The 19,083-nt window shown below is 36.8% G+C and overlaps 1 protein-coding gene across 3 annotated transcripts in view; it reads left to right on the top strand.

Annotated features, from left to right (window-relative positions):
• The window catches only part of MACO1 (macoilin 1), a 78,216-nt gene that overhangs the window by 9,354 nt on the left and 49,779 nt on the right, over positions 1-19,083 (top strand). For all 3 annotated transcript variants that reach the window (XM_056795523.1, XM_056795524.1, XM_007491323.3), the window contains exons 2-5: positions 10,806-10,947; positions 12,138-12,264; positions 15,300-15,423; positions 18,168-18,346. In XM_056795523.1, coding sequence (XP_056651501.1) covers positions 10,806-10,947; positions 12,138-12,264; positions 15,300-15,423; positions 18,168-18,346 — 572 coding nt within the window. The remainder of the gene's footprint in view (positions 1-10,805; positions 10,948-12,137; positions 12,265-15,299; positions 15,424-18,167; positions 18,347-19,083) is intronic.

Raw genomic sequence — 19,083 nt, 5'->3', positions numbered from 1 at the left:
TCTCTTTGTTGCCATGTTACATAGCAGAAATAGTAGGAGGTGTAGAGTTAGGAGGTTTAGTTTGAATTTCTGCTCTAATGTCCAGAAAGTCATGGACAAGTTACTTAATTGCCCTCCACATCAATTTCTTCATTGGTAAGAAAGGAGGAGGATAGTCAAGATAATCTCTAAAGTAACTTCTAGCTCCAAATTTCATGATTACAATTTTTCATCTGCAAAATGTAGCTATTCTACAGTAGCTACAGAGTTGATTTTTTATGGTAAACTGAAAACTGACCAAAAATCAGATGATCGATAATCAAAGACCTTCAAAAATTAAAGTCGTCTATATTCTTTTGTCTGTTTTTTGGAATGTCCATCTTAGCCTCATTATGTTTTTATCATATGAATTAAGATACCAAGAAGTATTCTTTTTTCAATTCTTAAAGCACATTGCTTGTTTATGGCCTTTGATATCATTGATTCAGAGGTAATATGTTTATGAGGGGCTTTGTATTTTTCAAAGTTGGTTTATGCTTGTTATCAAATTTGATTCTCTCAAGGTTGTGAAGTAGGAAGAGTTTAATAAAATGAAGTTAATAATAACACCTCTCACAAAGTTGTTGAACAAATGAGTTACCTTATGTATAGCACTTGCAAACCTTAAATTCTATATTAATACTAGCTAGTTTAGCTATTTTTATTACCATTTCACAGACATGAAAACTGAGACACCGAGAGATTGTGAATTGCCTTTAGCCATGTAGTTTGTTTAGTAACAGAATTGAGGATGGCAGTCTTGGTCTCCTTCCTAATCCAGTGTTTTTTTGGCTACACAGAAACTTACAATCTCTTACAGACTCTAAAGTGGGACATTATATGTGCCCAAACTACCTCATAGAGGTGTCATTAATCACTGATTTTGGTACATAGTTATGACATTTGTCCTCAACAGCCCTGTAAAGTAAATAGCACAATTATTATCTTCGTTTTACAGATGAAGAAATAAGGGCTTGGAAGTCTTAAGTGATTGGTCACAGTCATATCAGTAAGTGGCAGGACTGGAACTTGAACTCAGGTTTTTAAACTAATTCTCTTTCTCTCTCCCTCTCCCCTCTCCCCCACTACCTCCCCCCATCACAATGCCATAGTATGAGGAGAAAATGAGGTTAGATGTGAACATATTTTTTGAAAACTAAACAGATATAAGATTAAGATAGACTTTATTATTACCTTACAAATAATGAACAACAATATTCTTTGCCATCATAAACATCCTACTCTGTCCCTTTATGTCATGAAAATGGCCTAGAATTTTTGAAGAGGGGCAGTGTTGCATAGTAGATAGAATGCTGGACTTGGAGTCAGAAAGACCGGAGTTTAAATTCTTCCTTTCACACTTGACCATGGGACCATGGGCAAGTCATTTAACCTCTCTGAACCTCAGTTAATGTCTCTGTAAAATGGGGATTATGCCTGTAGCACTTACCTCACAGGTTTTTTTGTGAGGTTCAAATGATGTAACCCATGTAAAGTACTTTACAAACTGTAAAGACTTGTGTTAAATATCAGTCATTGATTATTATTGAAGGCTCTACCAAAGTAGCATGAGCTAAAACATCTTATAAGCCAGAATGGTATTGAATATGGGTTCTGTGGCAAGTTACATGTCTCATGTTTAAGGATCAGCTTAACATTCAGAAAGGTTTATTCCTACTTGACTACCAGGTGATGAGTATTTTTTGAATATAGTAATTCAGGAAGCCTTAAGATATATAAAGGGTTTGTAAATCTGCATTGGTGGAGGGAGGAGTCCCCTTAGTGATTATATGATTTATCCTTTTAAGTACTAGTATTGAGTATATCATCCATTGGCCTTCCTCAGTCCTAATGCTTCAGGATACAGAAATGCTAAGTAAATCATTCTTACCAGTTGTGTGACTGGGCTAGTCCCATCATCTTTCCAGGGCCTCAGTGTCTTCATCTGTGTGATGGGAGGAGAAGTAAGGAGTACTACTAAATTATTTCAAATGTCCCAGCTTTTGTAACTCTAAGCCTGTAAGTTCTTTTTACATAAGAAATGTGTATGGATTTCTTGTCCTTTTAAAATATGCTTTGTAGTTGTGGGATTGCAATTTCCTATGTTACTGAGATAATATTTACCACCAAAAGAGTAGTAATGATGAATCTATTCTGAATGTTTTTCCAAACACAGTATCTAAAATTCCAAACTTTAAACTTGTACCACTTGACCAAACCTGAAATTCCTTCTCTTTTTCTGTATGAGCTTGTGTAAGAGTACCACACCCAGTTTTTTTCTAAAGCCTTCTTAGCAAGTTTCTGGGCTAGGCATTTTCCATCCGGGCATTTCATGTTTCACATTTTACTGTAAAATAATAGCTGTTGTTACCTACAAAACTTTTGATTCTGGGTAGGCTAATTAGGTGGCTAAGACATTATCCAGAGAGTAGAGTTAAACAAAGTCTTTATTGCTCTGATCTTTTTCTTTTTTGGAGGAGGGAGGAGGGGTGATGGGAATATTTCCTCACATAAAGGTGAGGCTTCTCAGAAAACCCCTTGTGGTTTCCAGCACATTTCACCAGGTAACTTGACAGAGCCTGCATGTTGTAGGAATTTCTGTAGAGAGAGAAGCAAGGAAGCAAAATGTCAGGATGAACTGGTCCTGAATTCCCAGAGTGATTTAATTCATCTGAGAAACATAGTGAGAACAATTTGGGAATAGCTACAGTATTTCCTTTTTCTGTATAAACCCATAATTTTGTGTTTTAGTGTTGCAGCATTCAGTATCTTTCTTGTTCCTTCTGATATTTTTCACCCTCTCCTTAAATGCCTTGGTGAAATTGGTGGTCATTTAAATAATCCTTTTGATTATCGCCAAACTTTCTTCTTGTGGGCTAAAGGGTTATTTTAAGTATTTTCATTTAAGTCATAATTAGGTAGTGACTGTGTCCTTGGCCCAGGAAGAACTTGAGAAAATGAAAGTTAGGACCCTGGAACAATCTGAATGTTTCTAATTTGGGGGACAGGGCAGCTGACAATGTAGAGAGATGATTAGTAATGGTATTTAGGAGGGAGGTGAGGGGTGGGGAGGGGGGAAGTAATAGTGGAAAGTTCTTTGAATTAGGAATCCAAGGGACTTAGCTTCTAGTCCCAGGGCTGCCATTGTGATCTGTCATGTCATTTAGCCGCAGGACTTACCAAAGTTTTGCCTCAGTAAAATATGGAGATTTGACTAGATACCTTCTCATGTCCCTTTCAGCACTGATTCTATGAGCAGTTTGTCTAATTTCTAAGATGCTAATGGAATAAATGGATTTTGAGAATAAGAGTAGACATCCTGTGGGGAGGTAGTGAATCCCTTCTCAGTAGAGATCTATAAGTGAAGTCTTGATGATCATTTGTTGGGTATGTTGGAGTTGGGATTCTCAGCAAATATGAGCCTCTTGTAGATAGCCAAGAGTCACTATGAGAGACCTGAGCAAGAATTTGATCAGGGTAAGGGTCAGGATGACTGCCTTGTAAAAGCCTACCGGGGTATAACAAATGGATACAAAGAAAAGAAAAAGCAGTTGAACCAAGGGTGTATCAAGATCTGAAAAGCATAAAAGGTGATTCAGAACCAAGGCAGAAAATACAAAGGACCAAGTGTGGCTACTAAGGTTAGGCACTGAAATTTTCCACATGTAATTTCTTCTGTTGTATAAGGACCAAGTGACCTAAATGACCATTAGTCTTCCTGGAGAAAAGGTCAGGTTTTGAGGATTAATGGTAGTACTATGGTGACTGTGTAGACTAAAATCAATGAAAGTGACAAACCACTTGTGATATAGAAAAGGAAGTATCCTTTACTTAGAAATAAAGTATAAAGTATTCAACTTTCCCCCCATTACGGCTAAACACCCTAGGAAAATCAGTCCTGGATGGCAAAAATAGGAAAGGTACCATGGGAAACAGTCATAATTGACAAGAAATAGGAACAGAGCACCACCAGCAAAGGAGATCAGGTCAGGGGACCTAGGCCCTAGGACTGACTTTGATACTGACTTGGGCAAATCACTTCTTCTCTCTGAGCTTCATTTTGGTCATCTATACAAGAAAAGGGAGAGAAGACAGGTGATCTCTAAGGCCCTTTCAACTAGATAAGAATGTTCTAGGGAAATTGATTATAGATAGCAGGAACATAGTGGCAAAAGGGTAGGAAGAGAGTATTTAGGTGATGGGGAGACAGATAATTACTTTTTATACCATTAGTGTTCAGTGGAGTTCAATTTCAAGCTGTAGCATTACTAAAGTTAATAATTACATATTTTTTCTTTATTTCATTGACTCCAAAAATAGTATCCTACAATAATATTAGAAGGTTTCACTTTTCTGCTCTTGATTTTTAATACAGAATAGTTGAAAAATGCCTTGTTGTAAAATGTTTTACTAATCAGGGATCTTTCCCCCTTATAACTTTATAAATCATTTGAAGGAAAAAAAAACTGATTTAACAAGAGTCAGCCTTTTCCTCTCTTTTTGGATATGATAGAATCTTAGTTGATCTTTAAGGCATGAGGCAAGATACATTCATTAGGATTGGTACTTATCCTGAAATCTTAGACTATTGAGTATTTTAGCCTTTGTTGACACACTCATAAACTTTAGAATATTGATATGTATATAAGTATGTTGCCATAACAATGAATCATTGCACTTTAAGTTATTTTCTTTCATAAAATTTCCTAAGACTTTTAATTCTATGAAGTGAACCCCTCTGTTCAAAAAAAGAATAGGTATGGGAATAAAAACCAATGGATTCCACTCTGGTTTTTAGAAAAGTGAGCCTTGAGGAAACAAGTTGGAGGGCAGAAATGTTGAACATGCATATGTAGCCATAACACTTCCAAGTGCAGTTGAATTAAATTAAAACATAATTGGGAAATATTTAACAAGATGAATAAAAATACAAAACAGAGAATATGTGGTTTTTTAGGTTAGTATGTGGCCTGCAAACCTCCTTTTCTGAGTTTAACACCATTGCTTTGTCAAAGACCAGCTTTCATCTTCATCAGGTCACACCCCTGCTCAAAAATCTTGTACACATGCTATACAAGCTGACCATTGCCTATGGAATAAAATCTAAACTCTTTTACACTGTCATGGATCTTCCTGGGGCAACCCCAACCTAATGTTCTAGCTTTATCTCCTACAGTTACCTCTCACAAACTCCGCACTTTTGTCAAATTGGATTATTTTCGTGGCCTACTTCCCATCTCTCTTTTCCCAGTCTCTTCCTTCAAAAATGATCTTTCCCCAGCTCTGTTGAAATACTGAAAGGCTACCTTCTTCCATCAAATCTTTCCTGACCCTACCTCTAGTTTACATTGTCCTTTATTACCTTTAGGTTTGCTCAGTCATGTCCTGGTCACATCCCATCCCTCTCTCCCCTCCATACTCTTATGCAGGCTGGGATATACTTCTTACCCATCTTCAGCTGCTAAAATCATCCTTTAAGGCCTAGATAACTTCTGTTACTTCCAACAAGCTTTTTCCTGATTTCCAAGCTTGAAAAGTATGTTTCCCTTATCAAAATTTCCTGTGTCCCTGCCTCAAGAGCATTCTACCTTATGTTTCATTTGTTTTTGCTTACTTGTATTCTTTCCTTTGAGACTGTAAAACTCCAGAGGCAGAGATGGTTATTTTTTAATCTTTTCATTTCCAGTACAAGCACATGGTCTTGCAAATGGTAGACTAATAAAGGCTGACTTGCATGTGTACAACATGTCTTTACCTGACTAGATAATAAGCTCTTAAGAGGAAAATTCAAATCATAGTCCAAATTTGTATCTCCCAGGATAGCCCAGGCCTTGGTGCATAGTGGGGATGCAATAAATATCTGTTTAATTTAATGAGAGAACTGTATTTTTAAACTGTGCCCCCAAAAGACTGATTATCCCCAAGAACACAAGCTGTGAAGTTAAAGAAAAAATGAAGTAGGTGAATGGTCCCCACCATCAAGAGTCTGTAAATCTATGGGCAGTTTTTGTTCCCTTCTAAGCACTGAATTTTTCTTTTTCTTTTTATTGTTTTCTTTTTTTTGGGGGGGGGGAAATTTTAGTCAGTTTAGAACATTATTACTTGGTTACAAGAATCATATTCTTTCCCTTCCCTCCCCCCACCCCTTCATGTAGCCAACACGCAATTCCACTGGGTTTTACTTGTGTCGTTGATCAAGACCTATTTTCATGTTGTTGATGTGTGCACTAGGATGATCCCTAATCATATCCCCTCAACCCATGTAATCAAGCAGTTGTTTTTGTTCTGTGTTTCTGCTCCCACAGTTTTTCCTCTGAATATGGATAGTGTTCTTTCTTGAGCACTGAATTTTTCTTATTCCCTTCTAATTCCAACACACTATCATCATTTGAATAGCTATCTTTAAATGATGAAACAAGATGCCACAATCTACTCTGGGATCCTGCCATGCCTATAGAGGGGCCAGGGCAGAAAGTAGAGTGGCCGTTTCTTGTCCACCTGAGCAGTGATAGACAACTAAAGCACACCCCCTTTTTTATTCCAGATCTGGTCTCAGAAAATCCTACAAATAAATAACTTTCCATTCCATTTTCAAAATACTTTAGGAATACTTCAGGAAGGATATTAATTCCTCCTCAAAACAAATACATTTCTTGAAATTGAAGGAGAAGTGTTTTAGTGAAAAGTAGTTTTTCAAATTAAGTCAGTGTAGGGAATCAGTGTTACCTATCTCAGTTCATGAAGAATCTTGCCAGATACCTCTTAATTTTTACTTCCAATGAATTGTATATTATTTTTCTGGCTCCTTGCTCAAAGATTTAATACCCTGTAGGGAGAATGAGGGCACAATACTCATCTGGACATCAGGAATAGCAAAATGAAATTGAAAGGTGACCGGAATTTATGAATGTCATTTTCTGGTTGGCATGGATTTCTTGATTACACAGCACTACACAGATCCTTTCCCCTTCTGAACTTTACTAATATTGTAGAAGGTCCCACCATCCTCCCTGACACTCAGGCTCACGACCTAGATATCACCCTAGATTCCTCACACACTTTCACCCCTCTATCCAGTTTGTTGCCTGGGCCTATTGTTTCTACCTTTTTTACACCTCTTCTGTCTGCTCCCTTTTTCCTGCTGGCACCACTACCTTTCTGGTTCAGGTCCTTATTACCTCCTGCCTGGACTATTAAAATAACTGCTAGTTGGCTTCCCTTCCCCAGATTTTCCCTACCCTCTAATTTATCCACTATTCAGCTCTCAAAGTGAATTTCTGTCCATCTCACCACCTCCCTACCCCCACAATTCAATGAACTTTGCTGGCTTCCTTTAACTTCTCAGTCCAAATATAAAATTCTCTGGCTTTTAAAGGCCTTTATAACCTAGCCCTCTCTCACTTAACAGTTTTATTAACACCTTATTTCCCTCCACGTGTTCTACAACACAGGCTCTTTGCTATTCCTCAATCAAGATACTCTCTCTTTCTGTTCTGCTTTTTCACTGACTGGCCTCCCTGCTTGGAATGCTTTCCCTCCTCACCTGGGCCTTCTGCCTACTAAAACCCTACCTCCTACAAAGTTTTCCCCAAACCCTTCCTAGTGTGAGCTGAGATTACCTCTAATTTATTTTGTTTGTTCATAGGTGTTTGCATGTTGTTTCCTCCATTAGAATGTGAGCCTCCTAAGAATAGGGACTGGTTTTGCCTGGCACATGATAGGTACTTAATAAACACTTGTTGATGGATGGATGACTCATGTTTCATCCCCTAAATTGTCAGTGTATGTTAAAGCTTCATGGTCTCCTCAACTCCCATGGATTCAGTGCCCATTTTTATGAAGATAACTCTCAGATCTAATATCCTGACCTTGGCCTCTCTCCTAAATTCTAGTTCAATATTACTAATTGCTTACTAGATATTTCCAACTAGATGTCCTGTAGCCTATTTCAAGCTCATTATACCCCACACTGAACTCATTATCTTTCTCTTTAAACTTGCCTCTCTTTTAAACTTCCTTATTTCTGTCAAGGGCACGACCATCCTCATTTCAAAGTCTTGCAGCCTTTGAAATATCTTCAACTCTTTACTCTCTCTCATCTACATGTCCTTTATTACCTGCTAAGTCTTGGTAGTTCTACTTTCATAATGCTTTTTGCACCTCTTAGTTTCCTTTTACCCCCAGCATTGTCACCTGCTTCAGGCTCTCATCACCACTCACTGGAATTATTGTGATAGTCTCCACATTGGTTTCATAGCATCCAGGTTTCTCTTTCTAATCTATTATTTTGCACAGCTGCCATAGGGATATATTTCTAAAGCAGAGGTCTAACCACATCATTCCCTTCCTCAAGAGACTCCCTATTCCTGGTGGCTCCCTATTGGCTCTAGGATAAAACAACTCTTCTTTTTGTGGCTTCGAGTCTTTCCCATGTTGGCTCGGGCCTTTTGCTTCAGGTTTTATGCTTATTACTTCCCTTCAGACACCTTGCATTATAGTATACTGCTCCCCTTGCTGATCCATGTCAACAACATCCTATTTCTACCTCTATGAGCTACCCCCTTTGCCCACCACGCTTTTCCTTATTACATATACCTTCTTCAAAGTGCCCAAATGGGATTTCCTTCAGAAGACCTTTTCTTATCTTCCCTTCCCCATTTTGGGTGCCTACCACCAAATTGCGTGGTCCTTATTTTGTATTTATCTTGGATTTAGGTAATTGTGGACATATTTGTAACTCCCAAGGTAGAGTATTAGCTACGTGAGGTCTGGGCACTAACTTTTATATTTATAGCCCCTGTTCTTAACTTAGGATTTGACACATATGAGGTGCTTATTTCCCCACAAGGCTTAGCAGAGTACCCTATTAAACACTTACATGTTTGGTGAATGAATAATTTCCTTCTGCCAATTGAGTTTATTCTCTATTCAGCATTGAAATGTATAGTTAGTTAAACTCAAGGCAAAATTATTTTGTACATTTTGGACACTTCCAACAGATTTTCTTTTACATTTTAAAAAGTCTGAAGTTCAGAACAGAACTGAAGGGAGATGGATTTAGGGGTCTTTTGTATTGCTAGATAAACCCTAAAGATTTACTCAGCATAGGGCAGTATGTAACCAAAAGAATCAACACTGGGCTGTCTTGAAGAATTGTGTCCTTTTTTAGCCTTGTGAATTTTTTATAATGAATTTTAGGTAAAGATAATAGCTTGGCAGGATCTTAAAAATATTTGTATGAATGAGTGAATCTTAAAACCTCAAGGAACCTTGGCCATCTAACATCTAGTCCAGCCTTTTGGAGGAAAACTAAGTTAAATGATTTAACCAAACAGCTGCACTACTCTTTTTTTTTTTTTTTAAACAAAAATCCCTTTGCTCGTATCTGACCTTAGGATCTTACATCCAAGTAGCAGAGCCAACCTAAATTGGAACTTAGATCTTCTGATTCCTTGTTCTTGGATCTTTCTCTTCTCCCACTCTGTCTCTTATTTCTGTGTTTAATCTATGTTCCTTTTTAGTTCTGGGCAAACCACTCCAATTGCCTAGTTCTCTAAATATAAAATGATGGAGCTGGGTCTCTAAGATTCCTTCTAGTTCTAACATCCAATTATTCTGTTTTATCTCCTAAGAGAATTAGGAGAAAAGATCAAAGAGAGGCATGGAGGAGAAATAGCCAGGAATTTAACCAAATGTTATATGATTTTTGTAAATGTATGGTATTTTAAAAAATAATGTTCTAGTCTCATGGAAGTTTATAATTGACATCTGTTCCCTAAGTTACTTTCACTACCTGTGGCTATTTTGGAGGAAGGGTTGTTTGATTTTTATTTGCCTGCCGATTAGCACTGAGTTGCCAGAGGAAACAAGGAGAAACAGACTGAATTCTCAGAGCATGTATGGATGTGCATCAAGAATTTCATGGACTCTGCAAACAGATGTAAAAGGGGCAGGGAAATAGCAAATTTGAGGCCTTTCAACCATGACATTTTCCTCTAATGAAGAACAGCTTGCAAGCTATAATTCTGAGTGTGTTGCAGTTTTTTGAAGCCAGACAAATAACACATTTTAAATAGTGATGAGATTTAAATGTTTTTGCCACCCTAAATGTAGTTAAGTGCTTTTGGTCATTGCCAGACTTAGCATAGGAGTATCTACCTTATCTTTATAGTAAATGGAAATTTAAGTGTAAAATAACTTTAAAAAAAATAACTGAGGGGGCAGTTGGGTGGCTCAGTGGATTGAGAGCCAGGCCTAGAGATGGGAGTTCAAATCTGGCCTCAGACACTTCCCAGTTGTGACCCTGGGCAAGTCATTTGACCCCCATTGCCTAGCCCTTACCACCTTTCTGCCTTGGAGCCAATACACAGTATTGACTCCAAGACAGAAGGTAAGGGTTTAACAAAAAAATAACTGAGCTAGGTAGATTATAATGGCATCTCCTTTTATCCTTTACTTTCTTTATTTTTATGATGGTACACCAAAGATGTAAAACATTCAACCCACAGGCCACTTGGCCTACAACACTCCCAAATGTGTGGGTATCCTGAGCCAGATTAGATTCTAATTGGAAAATGTCGAACATAAATAATGTTAATATGTAGCTTTCTAAGTAAATATGCATCCTATAGGATCCTCATAAGTGGTCCTGTTTCTATTGAAGTGTGACACCTCTGGTTTATAGTGTTATTTAAATAGTTCTCTTGATGAGAACTATTGGATTTTCTTCTTTCAAGTCTTCACAATTGTCATTGAATTAACACTTTCATTGTTGTTTTCTTTTGCAGTACATTTTTATACCTGAAATTCCTGGTAGTGTGGGCACTTGTGTTGCTGGCAGATTTTGTCCTGGAGTTCAGATTTGAATACCTGTGGCCGTTCTGGCTCTTCATCAGAAGTGTTTATGATTCCTTCAGATATCAGGGTTTGGTATGTTTATTGAAAATGATTTCTAACTACCGTGTATGTAATATATAAGCAAAATTTGTTTCATAATCATTTCAGGGAAACCTCTAACAACTGATAATGGCAGTATTTCAGGTAGATTTTGATAGATTGGTGCAAATTTAGCTTTATTACTATAGTCTTTGTCTCCAGTATGGTTCTGAATAGCATTTTGCCTAGTTCCATTAGGCAAAACCAAACATCTTTAGGAGTTTATAGAAATGACGAGACTGGACTAGATCTTTTCTAAAGACTTTTCTAGCTCCAAGATAACTATGACCTTCTTTGTACTTCATACTGATTGAAGGAGGTTAAAGGACAGAGTTGAGATTGAGGAATTGAATCAAATGATTATCTAGTTATTCTCTGAAGTATTGTTTTAGATCATATTAGATAATGAATCTGTAAGGTACTATATACAAAGATAAACTTGTTTCAGCATTGTTATTATATATTTATTGGGTTTTTTTATCTGAATGTTTAGTTCATTGGGTCAAAATAAAGTCACAGTCAGAAGATTGGCTTCTTCTATGGGCCAGTTAATATTGTTCTAGAGCCTGCTCACAAGTAGAACCTCTTTAGCTCCTTCCCACCCTTCTATCCCAGTACCTTAGTTCACAAAATGAGCTTACTAAAAGATTATAAATGGATCATCAATGCAAATCAGTTATTTGAAAAGACAGTCCACATCTTAGGTCCTGCTGCTGGTAGGACTGTATCATAAAATGACTGGCAACATTGACTTTATTGTTGAATCATTGCCTCTGTTCCTCCCTTGGAGAAAGAGACAAGTCTCCTATCGTCCAAACTTGAAACCCTGCAGCAAATTTGGGGAGAAGAGATAAGCCTTCTTTGTGTTAAATCTTAAGGTCTTTCAAGTTTAAAACATATGGAATTCATATGAAGTCAATGCTGGGCAATCTTACTTTGTTCAGATCCCTTTCTCCTTACTGAATTCAATGTTATAAATAGTGGAAATCTTTAATGTAGAGACTTAATTAACTCTCACTTATTTAAATATTCACATTGAATTGAAAATGCCGTTAACCTACTCTATACTTAACTGCAGTCAGTTCTTTCAGAAGTTTTATTCTCAATGTTTAACAAGTACAACAGCCTGTTTGATGGAAAGTCATTTATATTCTTATATTTTGTTTTGTTTTGTTTTCCTTCAGGCCTTCTCTGTATTTTTTGTTTGTGTAGCATTCACCTCAAATATAATATGTCTCCTGTTCATTCCTATACAATGGCTATTTTTTGCAGCCAGCACCTATGTGTGGGTGCAGTACGTCTGGCACACAGGTACGTCTTTTGAGTTTTCAAATGAACTCTAGAACTTTTAATAGTTTTGAATTCCAAAAAAGTAGGAAAAAAATTTTGGCATAAAATGTGATGTGATAGAATAAAGATGAATGTATGTATTTTAAAACTGTCTTCTAGATTCTAAGAGAGTCATTTTGGGGAAGTGAAAGAATGCTGGCCTGGGAGTCAGGAGACTCTAGTACTTTCTCTGCTCTCAACAACTGCAATTTTTTTTTCTTTTTTTCAAATTTAGAATATTTTTCCATGGTTACATGATTCATGATCCCCCCTTTTCTCCCCTGTCCCAGAGCTAACAAACAATTCCACTGGGTTATATACATGTATCATTGTTCAAAACCTATTTCCATGTTATTCATATTTGCAGTAGAGTGATCCTTTAACATCAAAACCCTAACCATATTCCTATTGAATTACATAATCAATCATGTTTTTCTTCTTCATTTCTTTTCCCACACTACTTTCTATGAATGTGGGTAGCGTTCTTTCTCATAAGTTCCTCTGGATTGTCCTGGGTCATTGCATTGCTGCTAGTAGAAAAGTCCATTACATTCGATTGTACCATAGTGTATTGGTCTTTGTGTACAATGTTCTTCTGGTTCTCCTTTCACTTTGCATTAGTTCCTGGAGGTCTTTCTAGTTCACATGGAATTCCTCCAGTTCATTATTCCTTTCAGCACAATATTTTTCAACAACTGCAATTTAAGATCTCAAAAGATTTTCATTATGATCTAGGTTAAATCAGTTGCCCTCTGCAAGCTTTTTCCTTTTCTGTAAAAAAGAGGGAGGATTGTAGATGGAATTAGTCTAGTATTCTGTGACCCAAATCTCCATAAAGATCACTTTTCTCAAGAGACTGGTCTTTAACTTATCTTTTTAGTTATTTGATTAAAATCTTTTAGTATTTTTCAATCCATTGTCTTTGTGACTTGCCAGTTGAGTTGTAGACACTTTAGTGATGAAATAAAATTAAGAATTTACTTTAATACAGTCTTAAAATCTGCTCCATATCCACAATCATTTACTTTTTCTTAGTTGAAAATTAGCAAAGAATATTTAGCTTATTTAAAGACATAGGGACCAGATACTGTATAGTTTAAATGAAAAGAGTGGACTAGTATAATATTTGTTTCTTCAAGGCCAAGGACAGTCTGACTCTGACAATATTGAACCTGTAAGATTTAAACCAATAATGATAAATCTGTCATAGAATGATACAGCTGAAAAGACTATAGGAATCATCTAGTAGAGCCCCTTATTCTTCAGATGACAAAAATTGAGATCTTATAGATCAACTTCTATTCATATTATATAAGCTTAATAAAAATACTTTAAGGAGTCATGATTTTATAAATGGGAGTGTTCCCCCAGTAGTGGAGATCACAGGGCCTAGAGAGAGAGACTTTGACAGTTGCTAATAAAGTTATCATCTAAAAACCAGTGTGATGATGAGCTTCACTAGACTTTATAGAATCTCAGAAGGGACCTCTGAGGGCCTTTGGTCACATATGGACCTAACCAGTCATCCTTTCTATCACATTCCTATCACTTAGCTCTCAAGCCTTAGAATTCTGTCTACTTATCTAGGCTAGTCCTCACAGGGTAGACAAAGACCATCATTGACTAAAAACAGATGATAAACCTATGCTGGGTAGAACTTTTTAGAGCTTAGACTTTGCAAGAATGAATAATCAACCATCAAAAACATGCATTTATCCTCCTGTTGGTACTATGCTAATCACTGAGGATACAAAGACAAAAAGACAAAAAAAGTATGTCTCCCCACCCCCTCGATACACATACACACAATATAACCTTGTTTTATTAGATAACCCAGAGTTCCTTCTGTGACATGAAGTGACATGATATCATGATAGTGACCTGTAATTCAGCTCTTGCTCTCTTTTTTCTTTTAAAATCTTGCCTTCTGTCTTAGTATTAATCTCTTAGGTCTAGGGCAACTGGAATCAAGTGACTTGCCCAGGGTCATATAGCTAAGATGTGTATACGGGTAGATTTGAACCCAGGACCTCCCATCTGTAGGCCTGGTTCTCTATCCACTGAGCAACCCAGCTGCCCCTAAGTAAATGCTTCTTTATATGAAGAAGTTGAACTGTCTGGTATCCTTTCTGACTTTCCCGTTCTATTTTAGCAGTTGAGGGACATCTAGGTGGCACAGTGTTGTTATATAGCACTGTGTGAGAGTGGAAAGTACTCATTTGATGGATGAGTAGGAGACCTGGGAGGTGTTCCTGGCTTTGTCATTGATTTTCTTAGTGACAGACTTTGGGCACAGCATTCTGTCTTAGGGTCTCCACTGTGAAATGAGAGGACTGGAATTGGTAACAATTCCATAGTTCTGGTCTTATTCCCAATTATCATTAGGAAAGGGATCTTTGGTATTTCTGTTACCAGTGAAACTTTAAAAAATTTTTCTTATGCAAGCCTTCTCTAATCAATGTAGTGCATATGTTCTCCCTCACCTTCACTATCTCCATCTCTTCCTTTTTCCATTTCCTCCCTCTCTTTCCCTGTCCCTCTTTCCTCCCTCCCTCTGTCTTTCTCTTTTATTGCTTGAGAGCAGTACCTATGTTGGGCTTGACCACATTCATGAGAGATTGCTGTCCCAGTCACCTCATTGCATAAGAAATATTTAGCCCTGGATTTTTTTGTCTGTATACGTACACACCTTCCCACTCCAGGACTTGCCTTCGTCATCTATAGAATAGTGCAAGTTGAATAGTCTCAAAAGTCTTGTATCTGGCTCTAAATTCTAATTCTATAAGTCAAGCCTATAACATTTCTATAGTTTCAAATTCTAGAAAACAAAAATGTGTCTTTTTTACCTGAAAGACATTTTACTTGGTTCTTTGGAGGAGTGAATGGCTTTTTAATTCCCAGCAAGTTGAAAGTGTTTATGAAAATCATGGGAATTTTGTAAAGAACCACTTCAGAGTCACTTCAGTTAACGTATTGTTGATATCCATTTCTCTGGTGCTTTTTTTTTTTTTTTGCAGAAAGAGGAGTGTGTTTGCCCACAGTGTCCCTGTGGATACTCTTTGTTTATATTGAAGCAGCAATTAGATTTAAAGATCTCAAAAACTTTCATGTAGACCTCTGTCGTCCATTTGCTGCTCACTGGTGAGTATCGTGTATTATTAAGCTGTCTTTAAATGCTTTTTAGCTTTTTAAAAAATTATTTATGTTAAGTATTACTGAATTCAAATGATAAATCCCCAATTTTTCATGCATCAGGTATTTGTTCAGAAGAGGAATTGTTGAGAATATCACTTTCATAAAGAATGGACTTGGAATTTCAATGAAATTTCATATTTACTTGTCTGTGGATGAGTGTTATTGTCTCCTGAGACTGTTAGCTCCTTGAGGGCAAGGACTGTTTCATTTTTGTATTTTGTCTTGCCGTACCTAGCTCAGGACCTTAACCAGAAATTGATCCTTGTTGACTCCAATGAGATTGTAGTGTAGGGGGAAAAGAACTCTGAATTATCTCCCAGGCTCCTGTTCCTCCTCTCTCAGGACTCTCTTTCTTGGAAACTCCTCACAATTTACATATTTAGGCACTCTCTGAGAACCTCAGTTTCTTCAACTATGAAATAGGAATACTAGGAGTCACACTATCTACTTCACAAGGTTGTTAGAAGCTTCAAATGAAATGTGTGAAAGTTCTGGGTCAACATGTTATCATTATTACTGAGAATTTAATGGAGGAATGTTCTTCCATCCATTGAAATACAGTTTACTGTAAACCTTACACTCATCTCTCTTCCTTCATCATTGCAGAGTTCAGGGCCTATGCTGAAACACTGCAAAGAGAACCAGTCTTCAGCAGTGTACGAGTTAGTTTTGCTGAACTGTTTTTTATTTTTTATTCTTGACTATAAGGCACTGTTCTTTGAGAGGGAAGGACATTTTGGGAAATATAAATGATATGGAAAAGATGCCAATGAAAATTTATTTTAAAATTACAGTTGCTACTCAAAATAAATGTTTGTAAAGAGAAGCTAATACCTGTATTTCATACAAAAGTACCTTAAAATATTAGTATTTAAATGTATACACAAGTGATCAATTTTCAAGAAAACATTTTTCTTCCTCTGAAACATGCAAATAGCAATCTTTTAAAATAAGGCTAATTGTTATTTGTTTCCATTGCTAAAACAATTTGCCTAATATCTAATTTCTCCCAAACATCTATTTAACATATAGATTAATATTAACCTGTATCTTAAGTTAGAAATAGGGATCTATTCTCTTGTATTTTTAGCAAAGTTATATGGGTAAAATAAATTCAATATAGTCTGTTACTTTTTATAACATGCCTACATTTGAACTCATTATGGTGATTGATAGAATTTAGATGCCAATAAAGTTTAGTCCCAGGTTGTGATAGTATTTATTTGCTTGAATTGGCTATTGAGCTGACTAAAAACATTTCAACTTGTCATCTTCCCAATGGCTAAGTATATTAACTATATAGCTGATTTCCTGGTGTGATACCAACCAAATGTTGATACCATTATATGTTTATCTAGAACAGTGGTGTCAAAGCCAAATAGAAACAGAAGCCTAATCATAGGATCCCTGTGGGTACATATTGGCTTAGAAACCACATATTAACATGATGTTTTATTGTATTTTTATTTACTTTGTTAAATACTTCCTAATGACATTTTGGTCTGGTTGGGGCCTCCTTCTCTAGATTATTGTATGCTGGCTGAGTATCTCTGATCTGGATGAAGAGTCTATTGAGGTTATAGTATGGTGTTTTCAGAGCAGTTTTCCAGGAATAGGTGATGGTGGTGTTCTGAGAACAAGAAGATTAAAAGCTAAAGCATTTACCTGAATTTGAATCCTGCCTTCTAGTACTCAGTCTCAGATGACTTGTTTTCCTAATTTTGATACCAGTTTATATTCATGCAAAGAAAGGAGGTCTAGCTTAACATAGTTGTTTTGTTTTTTTTTAAAGAACAGACTTTTCACAGAGTCAGTGTTAAATGGTTAATGAATAAATGAATGAAATTACACAGATATACTTTGCCTAACAATAAGGGAAACAGTACTATGAGAATGGGTCAGTTCCAGGAGGAGCTCTATTGTAATGGCATTTGACCAGATGGGGTTACAGTGGGATTCTAGGACATTGGCAGTAGCATATAGTTATAACAGCTTAATGACATTAATGCAGAATAAGGTTGACAGTGTTATTCTGAGTGTGCCTGTTCTAGTAACTCTTATAAGAAGGCTAAATATTCCTATTTTAATGCATGCTCTAGGACTAGGCTATTTGATTTCCTTTGTAAGAAAATCGGGTTTCTCTAAAGGTGATAAAGACTGGGACATCAGGTCATTGGTACGATGACTTCTTTGAATAGACTGAAGTCACCAAGAGCTTCAGAGACTTTTGTGAGGCTCAGTCTCATTGGTCATTAGGACTAAGCTACCTGAGACCACAGTCCTCTCTGCATACTATTTCATTTCTCTTTATGTTCTCATAGCACTTTTTATTCCTCTTAGGTATTCATCATATTATATTTATTCAGATAAGAAGTGATGTAATTATGTGTCCAACAATTATAAAGTATCGGATAAATGATTCATATCCTAGATCCTTTTCATTTCTAATCGACAGAGCTGTTTGAGACCAAGGACCTCATAATATGTACTTTGATATCTTCTCTGACACTCACTCCAGTGCTTTGCCTCGAATTGAATGTATGAATGAATGATTTCATATAGTAGATGTCATCATCACAAAACTATAATTTCTCAATAGTTCTAGTTGTAGGTGCACTTCCAGTACATGGAATACATGGTCTCTCTCATATCATAACTTACTTTTATTGACTGACCTGTCTTCTTTCTAGTATTGGGTACCCTGTGGTGACCTTGGGCTTTGGCTTCAAAAGTTACGTAAGCTATAAGATGCGGTTAAGAAAACAAAAAGAGGTGCAGAAAGAGAATGAATTTTACATGCAGCTTCTTCAACAGGCTCTCCCTCCAGAGCAACAGATGCTGCAGAGGCAAGAGAGAGAGGCAGAGGAAGGTAGGTCTGAAAGCTCCTTCTTTGCTGCCTTAACGTTCATTGTGCCAGATTGAATGGGCATTGGACCATGGGTTGTTGAGAGACTTGGTTCAAATGCTGACCATCCTGTTCCATTAACTGACTCTGGGACTACAATCAAGAGGGGATAATCATACCCATCCTCCCAACATTATAGGTGTTTTGTGAGCAAAAGTTCCTTTTAAACTCTCAAGTCTTCTAGAAATGGGAATTATTGTATGTGTCACAAAGTGGTATACAGGCACTTGAATAATTATTAGTTCAAGAAAAAAAATAAGACCAAGGTTCAGGATGTTCTGTGTATGAAAATGCATTGACTTATACATATGTGTATATATGAAGATTCATTTACCCAGGATAATGAGAGGGAAATATATAGTAGGGCCCATTTCAAATCAGTTTTATTCAATACACCGCAAATTTGAAGTGGAGAGTTTCCTAATGAGTGGCATCTGGTGGCCGTGATCCTGGCCACATTTTGGCTGGCTAGCTTGTACACGGATAGGAAAAAGTGTACAAAAAGCAACTTAAGGCCTTTCTGAAATTAAATTCAGTTCTTCAAACATTTATTAGGTACTAAGCATGATGCATTGTGCTAGATTCTGGAGAAAGGAAAAAATTTAGATAACAACTAGCAGTGCCAACAGAGTGCTCTGTGAGTTCTTCTGTAGGGAAAGTCAGGAAAGTTCAGAGAGGTTCTTTTAAAGGATGAGAAGGAC

The sequence above is a fragment of the Monodelphis domestica genome, chromosome 4 (genome assembly GCF_027887165.1).
Source record: "Monodelphis domestica isolate mMonDom1 chromosome 4, mMonDom1.pri, whole genome shotgun sequence".
Taxonomy (NCBI): Eukaryota; Metazoa; Chordata; class Mammalia; order Didelphimorphia; family Didelphidae; genus Monodelphis; species Monodelphis domestica.
The sequence above is the reverse complement of the archived record's forward strand: the minus strand, read 5'-3'. Positions and strand labels throughout refer to the sequence as shown.